At 35.5% G+C, this 18,878-nt stretch overlaps 1 protein-coding gene across 1 annotated transcript; it reads left to right on the top strand.

Annotated features, from left to right (window-relative positions):
- The first annotated feature begins 3,752 nt into the window (after nt 1-3,752).
- Nucleotides 3,753-12,870, top strand: LOC115975082 (auxin efflux carrier component 6). The gene is made up of 7 exons (XM_031095727.1): nt 3,753-4,243; nt 4,833-5,479; nt 9,062-9,263; nt 10,095-10,180; nt 10,453-10,610; nt 10,797-10,873; nt 12,238-12,870. Exons 1-7 carry the CDS (start codon nt 3,816-3,818, stop codon nt 12,302-12,304), a joined length of 1,665 nt encoding a protein of 554 aa, XP_030951587.1. The 5' UTR covers nt 3,753-3,815; the 3' UTR covers nt 12,305-12,870.
- The last annotated feature ends 6,008 nt before the right edge of the window (nt 12,871-18,878 follow it).

Below are 18,878 nucleotides of genomic sequence, written 5' to 3'. Positions count from 1 at the left end.
CAATAAATAAGCTAAAGAAAGAGAGAAAGAACCATTTTTGGAGTAGGCCCGCATGAGTGAGTCTTCAACATTAGTGTCACATGAGAAAGGGGTTGTTTTCATGCTCTCTAGAATTTGATCAGGTAGTACAAAGGAGCTGTTTTGCAAATTCCAACCAGTGCCAATGTCAAAGCATTGGTGCAACATCACTTTGTCTTCATCTCTTGAAAGTGGTTCTTCAATAAGACTTCGAAGGGTGCCATTAGGGAGCCAAAAGTCAAGCCAAAGGTTTACATGGGAGGCCATTTTTCACTGACCATCTTAGACCTTTGACATAAACAGGTCCTCCTTTCTTGCAAGCTGTCTAGATTCTTGAGCATGGGAGATTTCTGCCCTCCTCAGACAGCCTCTTAGGAGTGAGATATTTCTTAGCCAACATCTTTGCCCAAGGGGCTTCATTTTCATTAGCTAATCTCCAGCATAATTTAGCCAAAATGGCTTGATTCCTGTACTGCATTTGGTATAGGCCAAGACCACCTCTGTCCTTAGGGAGAGCAACAGTGTTCCAGTTTACCATGTGCATTCTTCTATTCTCAACAGTTGAACCCCACAAGAAGTCTCTTAATAATTTGTCAATTGCTTCACACAGTTTAATCAGTAAGGCTTGGCATTGCATGTAATACTTTGCTATAGGGATAACTGCTGATTTGGCCAACACCATTTTCCCAGCTTTGGATAGGAACTTGGTTTTCCAACCACTTAGTTTCTTTTGAACTTTGTCAATAACAAAGTTAAAAGCATCTCCACTCCTACCTTTATAAATCAGAGGAAAGCCCAAGTAATGACCCAAATTCTGAGTTGCATTTATCCCTAGTTTTCTGCAAATGGATCTTTTACATCTTCTAGAAACATTTGAAGAAAACAGAACACGAGATTTAGCCAAATTCATCTTCTGTCTAGCAAGCTTGAAAAAGTATCCAACACTTCTACAATTGCTTCACAATTCTTGGCATTGGCTTTAGCAAAAAGCATGAGATCATCTGCAAAAAACACATGAGAAAAACTTGGACCGTTCTTGGAAGCCTTGATTTTGTCCCATCTATTGTTTTCACACATGGAATTGATCTGAGCTCCCAGAAATTCAATGCAAAGGAGGAAAATGTAAGGGAGATGGGGTCTCCCTGTCTAATTCCTCTTGAAGGTTGGAATGAGTCCAAGTTGTTGCCATTAAAAAGAATAGCAATTGAAGTACTGGAGATGCAACTCATAATAAGATTGATGATGTTGGAAGGGAAGCCAAAATGATTCAACACCATCCTAACAAAACTCCATTCCAAACGATCATAGGCCTTTTCCAAGTCAATTTTAACCACCATGTACCCATCATTTCCTTTCCTCTTCTTAAGTGAGTAGATCAACTCTTAGGCAATTATCACATTATCCGTACCCCTCCTGCCAGTCAGAAAAGCAGATTGCATTGGAGATATCAAGGAAGGCAACAAAGGTCTTAGTCTTTGAACCAAGATTTTTGTCACAATCTTATACACAATGTTACATAGACTAATAGGTCTATAGTGACTAACCAATTCTGGCCCACTAAGTTTTGAAATTAAAGCAATCAGAGTTTGATTTAGGTAGTCTGGAACTTGTTGGCAAGAGAAAATATTCTTGACCTCCCTTCTGACTAAATCTCCAACTAGCAACCATAACCTCTGGAAAAATCCAGCATGCAGTCCATCTATCTCAGGAGCTTTGAAAGGCTTCATGGTCTTTAGGGCACCCCAAATTTCCTCATAAGAAGGGCAATGTGCCATGGAATTGGCTTCTTCCATTTTGATGAGGAAATTTGGGGTGCCCTGAAGACCATGAAACCTTTCAAAGCTCCTAGGACAGATAGACTGCATGCTGGATTTTTCTAGAGGTTCTAGTTTACTCATACTAAAAATGATATAGAAAAAAAAAAGGATTTAAAGGCAATTGACATGAGAATTCCAAAGAGCCATTTGAACCCATAAAATTACAAAAATAAGAATATTTTGCAAAAAAATGAGAATTATGTTTAGACTCATGCCACAACTTAACTACCAATTTTAATGGATTAATTTACTTAGTTGTCGAGTAGTTCATTAATCAATATTTAAGCAAAATAGTATAGAAGACTTACACAAAGACAATATTAAATCGCAATAGTAAATGTTGATAAACACATTCAAGTCAACACGGTAAAGAAGACTCACACAGAAATTCATGGAGTGAACCAAAAGTTGTAAAAATAGTACTCAAGGTCAAAACACCACCTAACAAGTCCACTATTGAAGGTTGTTGTGGTCTAGACAATGCATGATTTCCTGTATATGTGGTCAACCTAATTGCTTGAGCCCTTCTATGCTCTAGCTATCAATTGTAGTCAACCTAATTACCTTGTGCATTCAAAGTTACTTATTGCCAAAAGTCGATTTGTTGACCACAAAAAAACCAATCTCCTGATCACTCCAAAACTTCTTGAAAATTTGATCTAGCTTATGTCGTTTCAAAACAACTCCGACACAACTATGCCGGTTATCTATTCTAGAATCTATTTCTCTTTTATACAAATCCACTATTATTTAGATACTCTCATAATAAATAGGTGTAAAAGCGTTTTGCTATATACTACTTTTAAGGATACAAAGAAGTTGCCCAATTAGAAATTCAGCAGTCGCTCCTTGACATTCGAAGTAACTTCTTGTCCTTACCCGATCTTCATTTTGAGCTGGATCCAAAGAGAAAGGAAAAGAGCTGCCCATTCTCTAGCCAATCCTTGGGTGGTTGCTGTCAGTTTGGTCTCTAAGGCCCCTGTTCCAATTTTGAGTGTCTTTGAGGATAATTTAAAGGGTGCTATGTAGACATGCGACTTCGTTCTTTTGCGTTTATTCCTTCTTTCTACTTGTATTTTGTTTGCAGGTTTGCTATTGTTTTTTTTTTTTTATATTAGGGAAAAAAAATGTTTGTCCTTTTTTTTTTTTACCCTAGAGAGGAGGGGTCTTAAGATGAAATTGAATTTGTAATGGAAAATTGGTCCTTTGATTCAGCGTAATCCGTCACTCATTATTAGTACCATTATAATTTATAAAGCAAAGATGACAGGAATAAAATTCATCATCATGGCTAACCCCTGAATTTCTTGATTAATGACCTAATCAATGAGGCTCCAAGCACAACGTTCAAGTAAGATCGTATTATCATGAAAGTGTAATCTATATATGATTCTATACTTCAAGTGCATTATATTCTTCTCAAAAAAATAAAATAAAAGAAAAGTGCATTATTGGTGCTCTCGCAGTAAAAGCAAAGCATTTTTTTTTTAGTTCACATCACTCTCCAACTACCGAGAGGAACATACACACAATACTGGATCTCCTTATTATGCAACTTTAACGTCACACATAATGACAAAATTATCATTAAGCTTCCTAACATTAACTTCTACGACGTCGGTACCTATGTTATGTAATCTTTCACACTTGCAAATTCAATTGCTATGTGTTCAAGTGATGACAGGTCCCATTAATGCTTAGATGGGCCCATGTTATAACGTTGTGCAGAGTTTAAGTGGTGCGGGATCGGTGTGGCAGTGACCATACATAGGACTCCTTTTTGTAGGTTTCAAAAAAAAAAAACAAAGACCCGAAACTTCCGCTAACCAGAGTACCTCCAAAGTGAATAAACAATTCATTGAAGGGCATTTTGGTCTATAAATATCCTATATAAGGACTTACCTCCTTTCCTTGCTCAATGCTCATACAACTCTCATCTCATGTACTTATTATTCACATAACTAAACTGAGAGAGAAAAGATGATAAGTGGGAATGATTTCTACAAGGTGATGTGTGCAATGGTTCCTCTGTATTTTGCAATGCTGGTAGCATATAGCTCAGTGAAATGGTGGAAGATATTCACACCTGAGCAGTGCTCTGGTATTAACCGGTTTGTTGCTGTGTTTGCGGTTCCAGTACTTTCCTTTCACTTCATATCTCAGAACAACCCTTACCAAATGGACACAAAATTCATACTTGCTGACACTTTCTCTAAGCTTCTAGTCCTTGTTTTGCTCTCAGTTTGGGCTGTCTTCTTTAATGGAGGCTTGGATTGGCTTATCACTCTCTTTTCAGTAGCTACGTTGCCTAACACACTTGTCATGGGCATTCCTTTGCTCAAAGCCATGTATGGAGATTTCACTCAGAGCCTCATGGTGCAATTAGTTGTGCTTCAGTGCATCATATGGTATTGTGATCACCACTAATTCTCTTTTCCCTTCCTTTTAATTTTTATTTTTTCATTATCAAATTTTAAATGTAAATAGCCTAGTCTTTATCTTGACTCTTGTAAAAGCTTGAAAGGTCTTTTTCTTTTTTCTGCTCTCTCTGTGTATGTGATAGTTACTTAGCTTGAACTTTTATAAAAAGTATGTAGAAAGTTAAAGCAGTGATTTTTTTCCCCCACAGTGTTCAAATTTTTTTGTCTCTAGATGTATTTAATTAGACACGTCCACACATACCAAGTAATTACATTGAAAAAATTTTGAACCTAGAATCTTGTTAATCTTATAAGGTTTTGGCAACCACTAGATCATTCTTGGTATTCTCGTGACATTAAAAAAAGAATACCAATCCTTCCTCATATGTTTATATAAAAATTCATGAAGTTTAGAAATAAAGTATTTTTTACGATATCTTTCACACTTGGATTTATTATGATTAGACTATAATAAAAATAGTATCTATGAAAATGTATTGCGTTTCTCATATATGTCCAAAGAGTATATAATATATATATCCAAGAAATGATAGTTGTATTTTTATTTTCTTTGCAGGTACACACTATTGCTAATCTTGTTCGAATACAGAGCTGCAACCCTCTTAATCCAAACCCAGTTCCCAGGCAAAACAGCAGCCTCCATATCCAAAATCGAGCTAGACAATGACGTGATCTCCCTAGACGGCCGTGACCCACTTCACACCGAATCAGAGGTCGAATCCAACGGCCGAATCCGCGTCCGAATCCGAAAGTCGACCTCCTCCGCCGCAGACTCCATCAACACCCCACGACCCTCCAACCTCTCAAACGCCGAAATCTTCTCCGTCAACACCTTCGGGGGCTACCGCTCCGGCGCCAGCCCTCAGTACTGCATGTCAGGCTACGCCTCTTCCGACGCTTATTCCCTCCAGCCCACACCTCGCCAATCAAACTTCAACAACAACGAGCTGGATCAACTGGAGATGATGAACGCTGCCAATACCAACAACACCAACACCCCTGTTTCGGTTTGGTCAAGATCACCAGTTGGGAGGCTTTTTCGCCACCCATCTCCGGTTTTCTCCGGCGTTAAAATGCTTTGGGACTCATCACCATCATCGGTGAAGTTCAGTAATACTCACCATGAAGAAGAAGAAGAAGAAGTAGAAGAGAGACAAGGGTCATCTACTAACAATCACGTTGTGGTTGCACTTGCTGCAGCAGGTACGTACGTAGTTACTTACGTTCGTTTTTTTTTTTAACGTGCTCTCTCTCTGTCTCTCTCTCTCTCTCACATCTCTCTGTGTCTCCACCACACGCGCTATAGTCTATACCATAACACAGTGTAGTGTCATAGTGTGTACATGCTAACTTTATCTGCTCCATGCGTCGTCGTTTTCTTCAACAAACGTCTGTCTGTATTAAACTTTATCATTATGTGCCAAACATGTAAGCCTTTTTCAGGTGGGCTTGTACGTTTTGTCTCCAAAGTTTATCATTTGTATCGATCTGACCCGATAAAGCTGCTCTAATTTGGTCTCTGTCTTTATAGCCCAAATATTCTCAAAAAAAAAAAAAAAAAAATTTTTAATTTTTCATTAATAATTTTAAAGACTTCAAATTTTTTTCATAAGTGATGAAATGTGATTTAATTGCACATCATGACATAACAATAATTATGAAAAATATTGTGACTCTAACATTTTTATAAAGAGATTAAATTCGGTAAAGATATGGTGTAAAACTTATGTTTTACTCTTCCTATCTTAACATGCCACACCATCTTATCACATATTTAAAAATAAGTACAACTACACCTAATCAATTTTAATATCCATATATAAATCTAACAAAATTAGGAGTTTATTAAAATCTTATTAGGTGTGGTAGGATGTATTAAATTTTAAGTAAAATAAATTTTAAGTAAAATGCTGATGTAACAATCTCTTATTAAATGATATAAAACATGAGTTTTACATTCCATCTTTACTAATTTTTTTTTTTTTTTGAAACTCCATCTTTACTAAATTTAAACTCTTTTATAAAATATGTTTTTTTATCCTTTAAAATGAAAATAACTTTAACCTTTTTTTTTATGATGTCATTGGAAAAAGAAAATAGATTGAAATAGATCTTAGATAGTTTACGGACAATTATTCTAAAACACAAGGGTTCTATAAATAGCAAATTACGCATTTTGTTATAATTTGATAATATAGTCTACTTTAATTGGTGACCCATCACAAAAGTGGTAGCCATAAAAACTCTCTAAAAAAAATCTCTAGGGAAAAAAAAAAGCATTTGAGATCTCTCTCATCTCTTAAAAGCAAATAACCTCTCTAGAGGGAGGGGGGACAGGTATTTCTAGGATTTTATTATTATTTATTTTAAAGGCTTCTAGGAATTATTTAAGTCAATATTAAACAATTTTAAATAGAAGTTCAATATATATGATTAGGTTAATATACTCTAATCTTGTGTCAAATTTCCTAAATTATATTTCAAATTCACTCTAAGCAATTTGTATCAAATACCCCTCTAATTTGAAACAACATCCAACAAATTATTTCACTCTATTTAAAATTACTTTCAAACCATTTGAAGCTAATACAATTTTTTTATTTTGACAATTCCAAAAACTTATTATTAACTCCACACAAACTTCACTGAAAATTTACAGATATATTATGTTTCAAAGAACTCGTTGAACCTTTTCAACAAATTTTCATAACAACTGAAATTTAATAACTTCTTTGGAAAAAAGTTAAACATTAACCAAAATCATTGTATCATATATAACAACAGAAATTACGTTAGAAAAGTAACAATTAAGTACATAAATTGGTCAACAAATGACCTTTTTTCTTTTAACCTAAAGTGAAGCCATCTAAAGGTCAGCATTTTGCATACCTTTATCAAATGATATCTTTATAGAAATTTTTTTTTTCAAGATTTTGCAAAACTAATATATAAAAAAATTTACATAGGTAGTTTAAAATTTATATAATCTCTTGTACTTAAATTGTTTGTCCTATTAATTGCAATTCCTCATTCAGAATTTGTAGTCATTTAGTATATATCACCAATCATTTTGAGATGTTTGGTGAATATAGATAGATCATTGTTCTAAAATGTGTCCCAGTCAACGCAGGGAATATAAACTAGTACTTTGTACTGATACCGTTAATCTTTAATATATATATATATATATGCTACTTCTTTTTTTATTTTTTATTTTTATAAGTATATAAAAGCTACTTAGTTAACTAAGCTTTTGTTTACTAGATTAACTATCTTATTAGAAAATATACTTTAAATTTTGCATAAAAAAGTATGCACATTTGTAATGATTAATTGAAAAGGCTATGGCTGGGCCAAAGTTATAATACTTTATTTGAAACTACATTCTTAAAAGAATGGTTAGGATTATAAGGTTTTTAGTTTTTTTTTTTTAAAATTTAATTTATTGAAAAAAAAAAAAACCTTCTTAGTAATTTAAATGTTTCTTTCCCCAAAAAAAAAAAAAAAAACCTTAATTTTGATTAATAATGAATAGAATTCAAAGAATGATAAATTATAAATTTGAACCTCAGTCTCATTTAGGGAAGTATATTTTGTTATTTAATACGGAGTTAACATTATACAAGATGTGTTTGGCTTTCCTCTAATACATTTGAACACTAAAAGTGAGATAGAAGTGACATTTGTCTTAAAATGGTCATTTGCATTCTCGTGTTCTATTTTATGTCCTTGTGCACATGATGCAAATCTCACCCATAACATAAGATAGGATATATACCAACTTAGAGTCTAATGATAAATAGTTTCATATGGATAGTCTAAAAAGTTAGACAAGGCTTCATCATGCTTAGTACATAATTTTTTATAGAAATATTAGCACGATTTATTATAATTAAAATATAATAAAATGATATTAAGAACACATCTAGATGTAAATGATGTTACTATAATAACAATAAATCATATCAATAATGGTGAAAATATATATGTTATGTCCAAAATGTCTGTATTTTATATTCATTGTTTAAATTGTCACTTTTAATTTTTGCTTTTATTGTTTTTGGATATCCCCTAATTGAGTGCCCACCAGATAACTTGACAGAACAAAACAAGTGGCCCCCTCCACTCTTCACCAATAGCAAAATAAATATGTTAAAAAAACCTACAAATGTGGTCAAAAGTAATCTCCAATTTTATACACCCAACATTTTGCTTAGTCAGAATTTTAATCGATAGGTGCCATCATTTGTTCGAGGCACGTGTGTAATGATATAGGAGGGCCTACTTCATTTCCAAAATGTTAATCATGTTAAAGAATCCAATATGGTAACCCCAACCCAAAACTTTCATTTTGTAATTATGTTGTCTATGTGTCTCCTAAACCTAAAAAAAGAAAAAGAAAAAGCAAAGTAGAGTCTAACACAGTAACACTACTAACCTTGCCACGTGAATAGCCATCCAATTTTAACGTTGATAATTAGATTAAATTGGGTATAACTTTCAGGGCCATAAAGTCAAAAATATGAAAGAAAATGTAAGAACTAAAAAAAAAAAAAACTCAATTGATAAAGTATTTTATAGTTGAATAAGAGATTTATGTTTAATTCTCTACTTATACTAAAAATTATTTTGTGTTTCGGTTTAATGACAAAAAACAATTATCATAGAATATGCGTCATAAGCTTGAAATATTATTGTATTTATATAAATAAAAAAAAGGATTTACAGGTTAATTGTATTTCATTTCGATATTAACAATGCATTTATCTTTCATTATTCTGTCAGGAAAAGAAATTAGCTTCAGAGATAGCACAAAAGTTCAAATTCCAGAGGAAACAGATACGAAGGGTGCAGAGATTAGTCAAGAAATGCCACATGCTTTGGTCATGTTGAGGCTTATACTAATTGTGGTTGGACGGAAGCTTTCTCGCAACCCAAATACATACTCAAGTGTATTAGGGGTTTTGTGGTCTCTAATCTCATTCAAGTGAGTAGGTTTATTTGGTTTATATTTGATTAGGTAAATGCATTATATTTTCAAATTAAATAAACCAAGAAAATATAAGTTATCTGAAACGTACACACACATTGAAGTCATCCTTATCAACTTAAACTCAATGGGAAAAATAAAAAGTCATCCTTTTCAACTGACATACTTTAATTTGTTTTATCAAAGTGGTGTCATGAACCCCAAGTCAAATAGATATTGTAAAATAAAGGAATATAATCATTTTCATTTCACTTCAAAATAGAAGAAAGATATCTTTTTGTTGAAATATGGAGAATCGGAAGTCACTTAGACAAATCGTTTGATCTACTCAGTGGATGTATTCCATCAACATCGATTATTTCCTGCTCGAGGAAGTGTGCAATCGTTCATGAATGAGTTCATGTCTTGTGTTTGAAATTGATTACTCGAAAAAAGAATTAGATTGTGCAATAATGAGAGTAAAAAAAAAAAATACTTACCTAAAATATATTATCCTTTAAAGAGTGTTCAAATTGTCATGATAATTAAAATTTCAAATGAACTTAACAGTATCATTATATTTAGATTTATAATATTTAATTTGAATCGTCAAATATACCATTTCAAATTGAGAGGATCATTTTTTTTTTTTGAGAGAGAGAGATTACTGTCTCCCAAATATTACATTTACTGTTGCCTATTTATTCAAAAGAATTAGGCCATGATTTTCCTAGTGGCATGTACAATCTTTTATCATACATGAAAATTTTTGATGAATAATTATATATGTAATAATGTCAATCATAACAAGGTTTTTATTTTTTATTTTTTTTATTTTTGATCTTGCAGATGGAATGTAGGGATGCCCAGTTTGGTGAAATACTCAATAAAAATAATATCAGATGCAGGTCTCGGAATGGCCATGTTCAGTTTAGGTATGTATTATGTCAGCATAATATATGACAAACGCAACATACAGACATTTCATACATTTGTTAGCACAAACTTGGTCATAATCACAGGCACACTTCAAAATTCATATAATTTTCATGTTGGGCATGAGATATACCAAAATTGTATTTTGATAAAAATAGTGTTTATTATTACACACAACTTAATTCACACATTTCTATACACAATTGAAAAAGCAACTGAAATCATGATCGAATTTAACTTTTTGATAATGAGCTATTGGTAATTGCTGCAGGGCTGTTCATGGCCCTCCAACCCCGGATTATTGCTTGTGGAACAAAAAGGGCAACAATAGGGATGGTGATTCGCTTCCTTTGTGGGCCCATAATAATGTCAGCAGCATCGGTTGCTGTTGGATTAAGAGGTGTAAAACTACATGCTGCCATTGTACAGGTACCATATATGATATGCACAACTGATGAATATATATACATGCATGCTTATTTCTTGTATGAATGTACCTATTTTTTTGGACAGTACACTAGAAAGAGAGAGAGTAGAAGAATATGTATGTATATGTTTTTTACGGGTGGGAAACATTTCTGTTGGGTATTTGATAATGTTATTACTGAATCTCAGGCAGCTCTTCCACAAGGGATAGTACCATTTGTCTTTGCAAGGGAATATGGGCTTCATCCCGACATTTTGAGTACAGGGTAAGTTAGATGAACTCTGATTTTGAAGAATTTTCACCTACGTTTGTGAATAATAATATTGATATATAATAGAGTTTTATATCCAAGATAACATTGGATTAAAAATAGAAAATAAAAAATCTTGAGAGAGTTTTTAAAATTTGCTTTAAATTCATCAATAGCACCATGCATTGGAAAATACTCGGCAACCAGGTATATTTACTTTTAGCTTATAACAAAAAAGATTGCACTACATTGGCCACCCTGACTTTTCTTTTAACCGAATGAAGAAAATGCTTGTTTCTTTATTTCTGAGGCATGTGATTGGAATCTTGACACTAAATCCTGCTTGAATGTCTAGAATTTATGTAGGCAACTCTAGCTACACTAAGAATAACCCTAAAAGCTAATTAGGGAATGCGAATTATATATTGTAGGCGCAATGGGGATGCCTTTTGTGTAATTCAGTTGCTTCTTTTTGATATCCTAACCTTCATCACCACTTTACCAGTACCCCACCAGTAATAATTCTCATTGGAAACCCCTAATGTCTCTAGTAAGTACCGTGTTTCAAGTTGTAGGGTTATAGGATTTCTTTTATATTGAATAATGTTGTCTAATTTCACATGCATATTCATAAAAAAGAAAAAAACTACTGAACTTTTAACCTACCCCACGCTGCATAATGCAGCCCTAGAATATCATACATCAAGGATCTGCCTAGCTAGGAAATGAATAATTAACTAGGAAATTGTGGAGACACAATAATTTGGACATAACATAACTATATATGTGATTTGTGACTAGAAAGTCATTTACCTTTCGTTTCTTGACCTTTTACTTTAGTTATCCAATTAACAGTGGAAGTCCTTTTTACATTTGTATATTAGACTCAGGAATAGGATGATCCGTATGAAGATTATTCAATTTGTAGCTGAAAACTTACGTTTCATTGGCAGAATGGCAGTAACTTCAATATTTTCCAACGATCATGTCTTTGACTTCTGTTTATTTTAGATAGCTTAATTATTTTATATAGTATTTATCAAAATATATGGTTTTTGGTAACATTTATGTTAAATGTGTTATAAAAAGCTAAAATTCAGTTTATTTTAAAAATAGTAGTATTTATCATACACACCTTAATGCACACATGCACTTTTCTACACAATTGAAAAAACAACTGAAATCGTGACTTGAAGTCATGATTTTAAAGTTAAAAATAAATTGTGACTAAAAGTCACGATTTCAGTTATTTCTTTTTCAGTTATATGTAAAAGTGTGTGCATTAAGATGCGCATGGTTATCTTTTGCTAATTGTTTTGGATAATTGTAATTTCAACGAAGAGATTATGATACTCTATATATAAATCTTTCTTTTGCAGGGTTATCTTTGGAATGTTAGTTTCATTGCCTGTAACACTCCTCTACTACATATGCATGGGTCTATGAAGAAAAAAGACGAGGATTAGAAAGTTTGAATAAAGCATATATGTATTGGAGCATCCAAAGTATTACGCACCTAGTAGCAAGCAATTAAGCAAGGAGTTCAACGAAAAGTACCATGTCCCAACAATATCATACGTCCCTTACCACCGACCATTTATATATGTGCATATATGGTCGGCCCCGTAATGTTGGATCTGGCCAACATGCCATATCATTACATTAGCTAGATCAATGCTTCGTAGCCTTTTCCTATTTATTGTAATCGCTATGAAAAAAGGAAAAAAAAAAAGAAAAAAAAAAGAAAAAAGATTGACTTGCGTAGTGGATATATTATCAAAAGCCAAAAGGCTTTTAATTAAGGTCAAACTAGAATGTGACAAGATCATATTTATATATATTAGGGTTTTCATGCTCCTGGGGTGACTGTCCTATAGTACATAGATTAGTGGTAGCCGAAAGGGAAAGCTTATCATGACCTATGATTAAGGTAGGAGACTTATTTTCTTTTAAAGTTGTGGCAACCAAAGTATGTTTTATTTATGAAAAAAAAAATTAAAAAAAAAAAGAGAAAAGTGAAAAGAAATTTATGTCATTTCCAACTTCTGTTTTTGTTTTTTCAAAATCCCGTAGCAATCATTGTTATACCGTGCAGGATTTTGATTTTCACATATCTACGCTTTTTTTTTTCATGTTTATTTTTATGTGTTAAAATGTAAATATTCTCACATTAATTATGAATTTGTGTAAAATAGTGGATGTGAACAAATGTGAAAGAATATTTTTCATAGGGTATTAGATGCTATCTCCCTAAAACTTTCATGTATGAAAAAGAGAAAATTTTGGCTTAAAATTCAAGCTTTGTACGAGATGAAGCAATATATCCTAAAGGAAAGGGAGGCATAAGGATTACATGTGCACAAAGCCTATGACAAGAGAACTTCCTTGGGGAAGAAGTCTTCGAACATAATAATTTTGTTTGTTTAGCTGAAAAGTATCTTTAGCTTCAAAATAGACTATTTATTGTCAAACATTCACGCCTACCAAATTGGACCTATATTTGGATTAGATACCCCCAGAGCAATGAATATGAAAAAAATTCATTCTAGAGGGACGTCAATCAGCAACCGAAATAGATTAATTTGTTTCTTTGATAATTAGGTAAAATCTCAAAAAATGCCAATTTCTTTGTAATTGAATTCACACCTCCCTATGCACAAAGTACTTGAAGGTTTAGGAAGGGAAATTATTTTAATTGTAGAGTTAGCAGTATGTTGTAATTATTTCTAAAAAAGAGATGGGAAAAATCCAAAAAGAAAATGCCTTGCTTAGAAATTAACAATACTTACAAAATTTTATTATCAAATAACGTGCACGTATTGTATACTGCTAGTTGATGCAACGGAAAAGGTAAATGGTGGTTAAATTAATTAGTCCAAAGGAGGTCTTCTGTCTATGTTAGGCCACCTGGGTAATTTACTAATTAATACTAACAATACCAAAAAGCCCAAGAAATTGGGTAGCGATTACCTTAATATAATAAGTCTCAAGACATTCTATTGTCACCACCGCCCTTCCTGGGTAAAGTGGTACCTTCTCTTGTCATAAGAGCATGGAGGTATCCATGGGCTCGCATATTCAAACCCTGGAAGGTGGATTTGGGGTGGGGTTTAGGATATTAGGATTTCTAACTATATTACCCCAAAAAAGAAAAAGAAAAATGAAAGAGACATTTAATTGTCATTTAATGGAGGGGGTTGGGGGTGGGGGAGTGGTAATTGCATGCATTACCATCATAGAGAATGAGTAATTACTTAGAGGAGGCAAAGCAAGTGGGTGAGGTGTTCTCCTCCCCCATCATGACCTTTGATCAACCCTACAACTATTGTACAAAGATCAAAGAGGCCATCAATAGTGGTCACATAAACTATGTTGTATATTTTGATAAATACGCAGGTTGTAATATTAGAAGTTGGATTAACAAGAATCCAATTGTGAAAGTGGGGAAAAACATTAATGCAAAATCTCAATCAAGTGAGATGTTGAGCAAGTGAGAGGCAAGTCTCTATATGGCTCTCTGTTTGAAACGCTGAAGAGTTGGGTTGACTGAGATGACAGGTGAGACTCTTTGTGAGTCTTTGTCTATGAGTTGGGTCAGTTGAAGTGCTAGGTGATAAATGAGTGAACCTTCTTGACTTGAAATTTTGCATAATTCGCTCGAGCAAGTGTTAGGCTAGCTTTAAATAATGTTTTTATTTTTATTTTTTTTTTATTTTTGCAAAATGTTTTGAGATTTTTCAATCTATTTGACATGGTTTCACATGTCCAACGGCCAAAAAAATTTCCGACTATTTTTTTGAAAGGGTTTAACACCTATTTAATGTCCTTTCATGGTGCCTATTCATTGTTTTATTATTATTATTATTATTATTATTATTTTTATACAAGATAGAAATTCTACTTTAGCTTAATCTAAGTGTATATGTGTGTAAAGCTTTCTTTTGGAAACTTAAATCCCGACCTTTATCCCTCACACTCCATAAGCACTTATACTTGTGGAGTGACCATCACACCGACAATGTGCGGCAGATGGTGCCTATTCATTTGAATCCTCATTACATCTATAAATAGAGACATGTTTAGTTATTTCTTGCAAGATATATACTCCCTCTGTCCTACTTTGTTTGTCCTATTTGAAAAGTCAAACTTTTTAAGGGAACACCATTTATTGTCTTGTCTACCTCTTAAAAATGTATAAGTTTCCAAAACTACCTGTAAGGACACAATTCTCTGGCGGCCCAATAAGGATGTTGGGCTCGCGTACGAAAGATCCCTCACAATATGATTTGTAGAGAGTGGGCTTGAAAAGCTAGCCGTTGGTCGAGTGGCGTTGTCCGGTCATGGCTTTAGAGGAATCTACGTAGAAAAAGGGAATTGGGTATGAACATTTAAGCCCTAAGGCGTCGTACCCCGTGGGATGGAGCTCCTCGGAGGTGATCCGAGGACCTGTTGAGGTCTTCTCTCGGTTGCCCAACGACGGACTTTCTTCCATGAAGTCCGGTGTTCCTGAGATGTTTTCCCATGTAGTCTCTCTTTTTTCGGAGGTGGAAAAAAGGGCCTCCCCTCAGATCTACTTACTTCCTTATTTTATACTAGCTTGCATTCATTGCCCTTCGTCCACGTGTAGGGTCAATCTTTACGAACATTGACATTTGTCCCATCAGTCCAATCCCGGAATTGTTGGGGATGGTTTGATAAAGCTGCAGAGTACGGTTTTGTCAGGCGTCGGGCCTTATCTAGAAGGGTAGTATGGATAACTTCCCCAAGATATTCTGGATTTCCTTACTAATTCGTCCCTATTCCAGTTTTGCCGCTTTATTCTGGTGGGATTATGGATCTGCCGAGGACTAAACTGTCCTCGGCTGCTTCCCAAAAATTGTTTTGTGCTCTGCGTTGTAGAGCTTGGGCCACAGCTCTCCTTGGATTGGGCCTTCGGACGCTCTAAGGATAAATGGGTCTGGTCCACGAATTGTTGGGCCCCACAATAGCCCCTCAAAACCCTTCTGTCCGACTTCCGGGTTGGAAAGGAGGGTTTTGGCAAACCCGGGCCCTCAATATGGCCCATTTAATTTGACCCCGCATTTATGTGAGCGGCTTTCCGCCTGTCCACGAAGTTAGCCGTTTTTCAAGGGAGTCCGTTTAATCTGCTCGTGATCTGCTCCTGCCGATTGACTATCCCAGACACGCCTTTAGTAAATCCCCTTTACGAGGCTCATTTATGTCCGGCGGCTCATCTGATAAGGTGGGGAAGCAGAATGGACGCCTCTTTTTCTTCAGATTCTTTTGGAAACTTTGAATGCGTTTAATTCCCTCTGTTTGGTTCTTCCTATAAGAAGGCAAGCAGGAGGCAATCACTTTCGTACAGACTCCTCCCCTTCCTTCTGAGATCTGAGACCCGTAGCCTCTTTTAGCGTCTGCTTAGCCTGTTTGTTATACATCATATCCGTACACGTCCTCCATAACGAATGATGAAGGAGACACACTCCTCCTCAAAACACCATATCCTGACAAAACTTGAAATGGCTCGGTCAGGGCAAGGGTGGCGCAGACTTAAGATCTGTTCCGCCTCTCTTTTAGCCAAAATCCGAAGCAGGGGCTCGTCATGTCGAATTCTCGGCGTGACTGAGTCGAGAACAACCAAGACCAGCACCACCCGGCTCCTCACGAGCGTACCTAATATGGCACCAGCGTGTTAGGAGTCAGGGCTGAGGCAGGGGCTAAGTGCTTCTGCTTCTCCCTCTTTTGCTCCCTGGTGCCCTCCCCCGCCCTCTTCTTATAGTCTTCCCAGCACCAGTTCCGTTCTGGTGCTTTCTCTTTTCCCTCTTTTGCTCCTTTTCTTTCTTTTTATCTCTTCTCTCTTCTTCTCCTCCTTCCTTACTCATGTTCTCCATCTTCTTCATTGATTTCTTCCTTACTATTTCCTTCTTCTTCGTTTTTTTTTTAAAGTGAGTTCTTCTCTTAGTATGAGCAGCTATGAGGCAGAGATCGGAGGGACCTTGAAGACGAGTTTAAAAAGGCGCTTGACCGTTTGCTTATCTGTACTGTGGATGTTAGTACTGCTTCGGCAGCCCCTCTTTTGTATAGGCTGGTTGAAGCCTCTCTTTGTATAGGCTGGTTGAAGCCTCTCTTTGTATATTGTAATAATTTTTCATATTAATAAAACTTGTTTCTATTTCACTTTGCATGTTCTGTCTCTTTGTTTTTTATAAATTTGTAAGCGCCGCTCGGCACAATCATATAGCATCTAAATCAATGACGACTAAGACCAAAATACTTAATAATAAAAAGATGTTGCCATAACTTTAATGGAAGTGCCTGGCATGATAAGGCAGACCAATAAAAAGTAATACTTACCCCCCTGGCTTGGGTCCGAGGACCATGCAAGGCCTTGGTTCTGTCCAAAACTTTAACAATAATAATGTTTTGTACTTGGTTTCCCCATAGGCTTGAGTCCGAGGACCATACAAGGCCTTGGTTCTGTCCAAAACTTTAATAATAATAATGTTTTGTACTTGGTTTCCCCATAGGCTTGAGTCCGAGGACCATACAAGGCCTTGGTTCTGTCCAAAACTTTAATAATAATAATTTTTTGTACTTGGTTTCCCCATAGGCTTGAGTCCGAGGACCATACAAGGCCTTGGTTCTGTCCAAAACTTTAATAATAATAATTTTTTGTACTTGGTTTCCCCATAGGCTTGAGTCCGAGGACCATACAAGGCCTTGGTTCTGTCCAAAACTTTAATAATAATAATTTTTTGTACTTGGTTTCCCCATAGGCTTGAGTCCGAGGACCATACAAGGCCTTGGTTCTGTCCAAAACTTTAATAATAATAATGTTTTGTACTTGGTTTCCCCATAGGCTTGAGTCCGAGGATCATACAAGGCCTTGGTTCTGTCCAAAACTTTATTCCCTCCCCTTTTCTTTTTGCACCTGTCTTTCCTCAGGTGTCTCATAAGTTGCCGAGCAGGAAGTTGTCCTCGGTAATGGTTATTCCTTGGTGTGGGCCATAGTCCGTGGGCTTCCATGCAGAACGGGCCTGGGCCGCGAATTTATTAGGCCCACAGGTTTAGAGGCATTTCCGTAGTCTTTGGTCACGCGGTACTTTTTGGCGTCCCAGTATTCGAGGTGCGCCTTTACGAGGCTTCTTTAATCTCAGGGTTGCAGACGGCATTGGAGATCGAGCCGGAGACATTTTGTCTGTAGCGTTCCTTGGGACGCTGCGTGAATTAAATGTCATCACCTCTTCTTTTAAATACATAGGAGAGGAGGTTGCTTTACTTTCACACGAATTCTTCAGTCTCCTCTCTTAGTACATCATGTTTGAGGCGAGGATTGGGGCAAAGGAGCTCTCTCTGCCACAAAAGCGTTGTGTCTTCCTGAGACTCCAGATAGTGAGGTACAGGCCTAGGAGGCGTAGACTCAAGAGAATATCTCAATTCGAGAGAGGGGAAAGGATGTTTCTCCTTCTTTTAGTCAAAATCCGAAGCAGGTTCTGGTCATGCCAGATTTTTGGCATGCCCGAAGAAGGAATTTCCGCCATCAGCGCCGTCTGCCTTGTAGCAGGCAAACTTCTGCGGGGGCTTCCCAACTGCCGGCTCCTTGCATCTTTGCTGTAGATGGTGTTAGCCTGAGGTCAGGTTCTTTGGCTGCCTGAGTTATGGGCATGTAGAAGCGTCGAGGAATAGTTTCCTTAGACGACATCTTGGAACATTAGCCAACCTTTCCTCTGAGATATCTCCTCGGCATCATCTTTACTCTTTTGTGCTTTTCTTTTACTTACGCAGTTAACTCTAATGTAAGCTGGTTTAAGCTTTTATTGTACACTGTACTGTTCTTTTGTCTTAATAAAAGATGTGTTTATTTCTTTATGCATATGTTATTTTTTTTTTGCAATAACCACTTTGGGTCTGAATATTAAGTCTAAACATGCCTTTAACAATATTCTGGACGGAAGAACACTTTAATACAAACCCTTATTAGTTTAAACTCGCAAATATTATCAAGTATAACAATGGTAAT

Source organism: Quercus lobata, chromosome 2 (assembly GCF_001633185.2).
Source record: "Quercus lobata isolate SW786 chromosome 2, ValleyOak3.0 Primary Assembly, whole genome shotgun sequence".
Lineage (NCBI taxonomy): Eukaryota > Viridiplantae > Streptophyta > Magnoliopsida > Fagales > Fagaceae > Quercus > Quercus lobata.
This window is presented reverse-complemented; position numbering and strand designations above follow the sequence as displayed.

Coding starts and splice junctions, on each gene's coding strand:
- LOC115975082 (XM_031095727.1), top strand. CDS start 3,816: ATGATAAGTGGGAATGATTTCTACAAGGTGATGTGTGCAATGGTTCCT. Junction 4,244..4,832: donor GTGCTTCAGTGCATCATATG/GTATTGTGATCA, acceptor TTTTCTTTGCAG/GTACACACTATTGCTAATCT. Junction 10,611..10,796: donor TACATGCTGCCATTGTACAG/GTACCATATATG, acceptor ACTGAATCTCAG/GCAGCTCTTCCACAAGGGAT.